General features: G+C 39.9%; 1 protein-coding gene across 1 annotated transcript in view; it reads left to right on the top strand.

Moving 5' to 3' along the window:
• ATP6AP1 (ATPase H+ transporting accessory protein 1) overlaps positions 1–6,000 on the top strand; it is a gene marked incomplete in the record, with an annotated part of 333,375 nt that overhangs the window by 255,257 nt on the left and 72,118 nt on the right. Inside the window, 1 exon segment of the mRNA XM_044080269.1 lies at positions 4,182–4,410. Within this exon segment, the coding sequence (XP_043936204.1) occupies positions 4,182–4,410 (229 nt within the window).

Genomic DNA, 6,000 nt, shown 5'->3' with positions numbered 1-6,000 from the left:
TATTCATCTACTTGCAAGCTTGAAATGAGTACTACTTCTCTTTCATCAGGTAGCTACCTCTTAGACTCCGTGCAAGCCTTTGTGAATCCGGCCCAGTGTCTTTTTTTTCTTGTGGACTGTATCAGACCCAAATGAAAGGAATTATTTATTCATCTACTGCAAGCTTGAAATCCAGAGCTTTTCCATCAGGTAGACCCCCATAAATTTATGTGAATGTGGTCTTGCAAACTTTGCTCAGATCTCCCAAAAATGGAATTGAAGCATTGTTGATTGCAGAAGAAATGGAATGGTCTATTAGCTCTCGAGTTTGGCATGGTTGCAGCCAAAAATAGGCTGTTTGTAGCTTATATGGTGGATTTGTGGCAAAAGACTGCCATGCCTGGGGCTAAGCTTCCAGGTAGCGTTCGGGGAAGTAGAGCATCCGATGTTGTCCATCTTCATATAATCATGGACTGTGGGCTTGGTTCCAAGCCTCAGAACCCACTCGGCCATTTTTCAGCTTGCACCTCCCAAACTCTCGAGCTAGGCTCTACCCATAATGCTCCTCACTAAATTACCTCAGATCTCGTTTGCCGCTTCATGGTGTACAACACGTCTGACTTGTCTCTCGAGCTTTGGCATTATTATACTGTAAGTTTTTTCTATATTTTTCTGTATTTTCTATATATTTTATATTTACCCACTCCTCTCTCCTCCTTTCATTGTGCACGTGCAAGTATTTCTCCCTTTACCTTTCCTTCTGCCATTGGGGAGTTTAATGTACTATCTTTGGTACTATATCTTTCTGTCTTCTTTACCTCAGGGGTAATCTTCATTACTGTCGCTGGTAATTTTTTCTCCCTTTCCTGTCCCTTCAAAAAGACTCCTTTCTCTGTCTCTCTTCGTGTGTGTGTGTGTGTGTGTGTGTGTGTGTGTGTGTGTGTGTGTGTGTGTGTGTGTGTGTGAGACTGTTAGTGTTGGTCCTTTCTTTTATCATCATGGCCGATAAGTCAATTAAGGGCACCTCTGGCTTTAAGAGGTGCCAGAAATGTGATAGGAAGATGCCCAACTCAGATGGGCATGCTATCTATGTATATTGTTTAGGCGCTGTCCATCTCCAGGAGGATTGTGCAATTTGCCATGGTTTCTCTGCCAGAACCTTGACTGAGCGGAGAAGTAAACTCATTTTGAAGGAGCTATTAAAGGGTGATTTTGACAATCCACCTACGGTGTTGACTGTATCTACGGCATCAGTAGGCAAGGATGATACGATGTGAAGTCAAATCTCGGAGCAGACATCGGGAGGTTTGGTACCAGTGGGTTTATCGGTACCAAAGCAGACTAGCCTTATTTCCTTACCAAGAACCTCCTGTTTGCCATCAGCATACCCTTTTGCTGACCATCCACCCAGTCCTTTCCTGGTACCGAGAACAACTAGGTCCCCATCAGCTTCCTCTGTTTGGTCAACGGAGTCTTTCCAAGTCGGACATAATGAGACTGGTTGACCAGCTCCTGACTGTGAGGGGATTGCATCCATCCTTGTTTCCAGCTTGGCTCCAGAACCAGTCCATCCTCTGCACCCTATCAGATTCCTTTTCCGACTCCTGAGTGTTTGGAGCTCCTGGCACTGACTTGCTTGGCTCTGCCTGCCTCAGTGCCATTCAGAGTTTCTTCTCTGGCACTGATGATCGCCTTGAGCTGTTCTAGTTTGTCAGAACCAGAGACCTCCCGGGGTCGAGGCTTCGATGCTGGTTACGAGGGTCAGGGTTCAACTTAGTTCCTTTCGGAGCCTTCCATACCCCTTGGTGCCTTGGCGTTCATAAGCTCAACCCTGTCTTCTGCTTCAGAGACACCTTCCTTGGTGCGGGGTAGGACCACGGTTCTAAAGGAATTTGTTTAGGTTCTCATCCCTCTATGGAGGGGGGGGCTGCCTTTCGAATCTTTCACAGAGTATACTGATTTCGATGAAAGGTAAGGGTCCCCTAGGTCACCCCCCCCCCCGATGATATTTCCTATGGGGACATCCTAGAAGTCCTGAAGCAGAGGGGTGGCTGGACTTGCCTCCAACCTTCCTCAGAAGAATCTGTATACCTAAGGATTTTCATACCCAGCCCTCTACCTCTTGGATCTCTCTGCGCACTGACGAGCTTATTAAACTGACTGCTCAGTAGGTGTGGAAAATTCTTGACTCCATCAAAACGATTCCCAAAAGACCTGACCAAATTCTCTCTGCCACTGAGGATGAGCAACATTGGACCAAGGGTATTTCTGCATGTTGATAGATGTGCATCATTCGGTTAGATGGTTCTCAGGAATATTTTTTCAAGAGACCTCCCAAGATTCAGGTAGCTAGGGACTGTGTCCCACAGTCAAGGATTATGTGAAGATTGACAACATCAGACCATAAACATTCCATGTGTGTTGTCAATCTTCTTCACATAATCCTTGACGTCCCCCCCCCCTCCTTCCCCCTATCTGAGACTATTAATAGACAGAATATCCCCAAAGACTGACTTCTTAATAGGGACACAGGTATGGTCTCTTATTTATTACTACTTTACTTGTCTGTCACTGTGTTATAGGCAAACTCTATCTTAGGTAATTTAGTGAGGAGCATTATGGGTAGAGCCCAGCTTGAGAGTTTGGGAGGTACGAGCTGAAAAACAGCCAAGTCTGTTCCAAGGCTCGGAAACAAGCCCACAGTCAGGGATTGGTAAAGATAAACAACACAGATGTAACGTTATAGTAAGACATAACTTCTTTTTCTTTATAGCCTATATGGCCACAAAGCACATTCTCATTTATGCAACCTGTTTAATGGGATTTTTCTTTTCTATTAGCTCTGTGTTTTCCCTCTGAAGGTTTAACATTTGAGCAACTGTGCTTGTATTTTTTGCAGCCATAGGATGAAAAGCTTACTTTTTTATATTTTGTTTTCTTATTGTTCACACTGTATTTCTGTGGTTTGTTATTTTAACATTCTCAGTAAAATAAAAGTGTGCTTTTGTGGGTTTTTTTTTTTTTTTTTTTGTCTCAAACTTTGCTTGATTTTAAGCTTGTGTTTATGTGGTTAAATTGACTTGGGTTAAACGTATACAGAGTAACATCTGGTGCATAAAAAGTTTCCTGTAGGATGTGTTTGATTTTTTTTTTCAGTTTCTTGTAACATGGTTTGGGTATTTTGGTAACATGAATGAAGCCATGCCAGTACAGGGAATTTTAAGAATGGAGCAACTTTTTCTGGTTTGCCTGTGTTTCGGTGGGTTATTTGAAGTCTTGACCTCGTTGAGATGCAGAGTCCTCGATAAAGAGAGATAGCTGGATAAATAGAGGACCTGTTATTCAAATAAAGAAATTTAGTCCTGTCATAAGCAGTGTGTTTTTGACTGTTCTGAAAAATTTTTCCTTTGCATTTCCAGCAATACTTTGTGAGTACGTATGTAACTGCAAATGACTCCTCATAGCATTTATTGGTTTAATTTAGTAGTGCTTTGTCAAAAGTTATTATTTTAAGCCATATTCAGCAAACAGCTTGAGTGTAGGATTTATAAATTTATAATCTTCTGTTAAGGAGGGGGGTGCAGGGATTTACACTCTCCCACTCACAAGCAAGCATACATAAAACAACTGTACTTTTGAGCCTGTTGTCTAGCTCGTATTTCAGGACTCAGTGAAAGGTGCCACAAGCCCTGTAGTTACGATTGTAATGTTTGTAGTGCCCAGCTGACATAGCCATTTGTCTTTTGTAAGCAATCTTAGATTTAAGATCTTTGCTCAGAAAGGCTGTCAGTAGCATGATCAGATCACATCACTGGAGTGTGGTGACGCTAGAATCTTGTGATGCATATTCAAGCCAACTAATGGCTATTTCTCTCCATACTGCAGTATTTCAGGCATGTCAGTACTGTTTGTCCATTACCCCAGTGAAAGAATTGTAGTTACCTGAAAATGTGTTTTTGGAGTATGTAATTCCACTAATTACAAGCTAGAAGAGAAAAAATGCACCTATACGTTAAAGCTTGAAAGTAGTTGCCTTTACTGCCAAAAGTCATCACTGTATTTGTAACAAAGGCAAGCACAGAATTTTGAGTAGGTACAGTTTTGTTTCAGTGAATGCTTAGAATTCAGAAAATATAGTACAGGTGACAGTAGAAATTTGCCTGTTAGAAAATGACTTTTATCTGTTTTGAATGTCTCTGTAGGTTTGTGATGTCCAAGAGCAAATACGCTGTTTCAAATCGTGAGTGGTTCACAATGGAACGAGTAGAAATTTCAGCTAATCAGACAAATGCCACATTCAATGCTTCTGACATCTATGCACCCGCTACGTATTCCTTTCATTGTCAGTATGTCAGCAATCTACCAAGGTATAGCTCAATGCTTGTGCCTCGCTTCTCCACCAACTGGGAACTCACCATCACTGATTTTCAGGTAATCAACTGAAGTCTGAATGTAGCTCTGAGCCAGATGTATTTGTTTTCTGCTTTATTACACCTGTGAGCTCAGGGTAATATAATTTACAAAAGTTCAGTATAAGATCAAAGTATAGGAGTTGTGTACAGAATTTGTGGGGATCACACTTTTGTGTATATATATATATATATATATATATATATATATATATGTATGTGTGTATATATATATATATATATATATATATATATATATATTGTTGAAAAGTGACCATCTAGTCTGCTGAAAAATTCAGTGTAGCTACTAGTTCTGTCCTTGCAGCCAACTACCCAAGTCATTTTTGACCACATTTAATGCATAGGCAAGTGTACTCATGCAGGAAATGTAAGAATAGTGGCCTTTTACAATATTAACTGTAAAAGTATGACTCTTAAAGCAAAATTAGATGTTTGGAAAGTTCTAGTGTATGGCTTTACGTTAAGTTCAAGTGTGGAACTGCAAGCATGGTGCTACATAGTAATGTGCCCTGCATCTTCTCTCACAGCTTGCTGTGCTATTAATTTCACTTATTTGCATATGGTTCTCTCTTTCCCGTTACTTGACCTGTAAATTTCTGACTCTCTGTACAGTAAATCATTACCCCTCTTTTTATCTACTTAACATCTGTCAACTTATGTCCATCATGTGTAGGTAAATTGTTTAATATCTTAGATGCCTAAGCTAAAGTGACACTATCTGTCTGTCTTTCTGAAGCTCATTTATCATATGTTGCACTCCAGTATGCCTTTATAAGCGTTATTGTGCATTATTATCTTTATATGTGCTTATTAACTGTCAGTTTTCTTTATAAATGCCTGAACAAGTTAGCAAGTCTCTGTAAAAGTTAAGTTTCAGTCTGTGCTTTTCTTGTAATTATTGGCTTTTTTATTTGAAACGTTTTCTCCACATTATATTTATGAAGTTCGTTCATTCTTATTATATTTAGTTTTAGTCTATATTTCACTGTAGTATTTTTTTTCTTTTTGATCAGGGAATGTCACAGGGCATGAGAATTGCAAGCTATGACTCTGCTTAGGCTCCACAAATGTAATGAATCTTTTAGGGCTCTAAACGCCATTATGAAGTCACTGCACTTACTATTTTTCTTTAATGGACTGTTTCAGAGCTCACTGTATTTGTCTTTCTTTTCCTTGTTTGTCATATATTTCTACCTTGGATTCTGAATTAAGACTGCATACTGGTTTTATGTGAATAATTTAAGGCCTTTGGTTCTGTTTCACATTGTGATGTTTTAAATCTCCAGGAGTCTCCACACCGATACATTTGTTGTGGTTAGGTTGAAAACTGGTTCTTTAGGTGTGACCCTCTGAGTAGTTTAAGAATAAGTTTTCTTCTGTACCTAAAATGCATTTTGTCAACTTTAACAGCTCTATCAGCACCTTTATGGTTTAGATTTGCAGATGGCTACATAACTGGGTCAAGAGTCTATAGCGTGGATGGTGCTTTTATCCTGGAGAATTATTTAAACCTATGTTTGTGGTTTTATAACACTGTGGTATAACATGCAGAATCCAGAAATGGTCAGTGATGCTTTTTAGTAGGAATAGT

The sequence above is a fragment of the Protopterus annectens genome, chromosome 8.part0, assembly GCF_019279795.1.
Source record: "Protopterus annectens isolate FY-2018-M chromosome 8.part0, PAN1.0, whole genome shotgun sequence".
NCBI lineage: Eukaryota > Metazoa > Chordata > Ceratodontiformes > Protopteridae > Protopterus > Protopterus annectens.
Note: the sequence above shows the minus strand (reverse complement) of the source record. Positions and strands in the feature narration are given on the sequence as shown.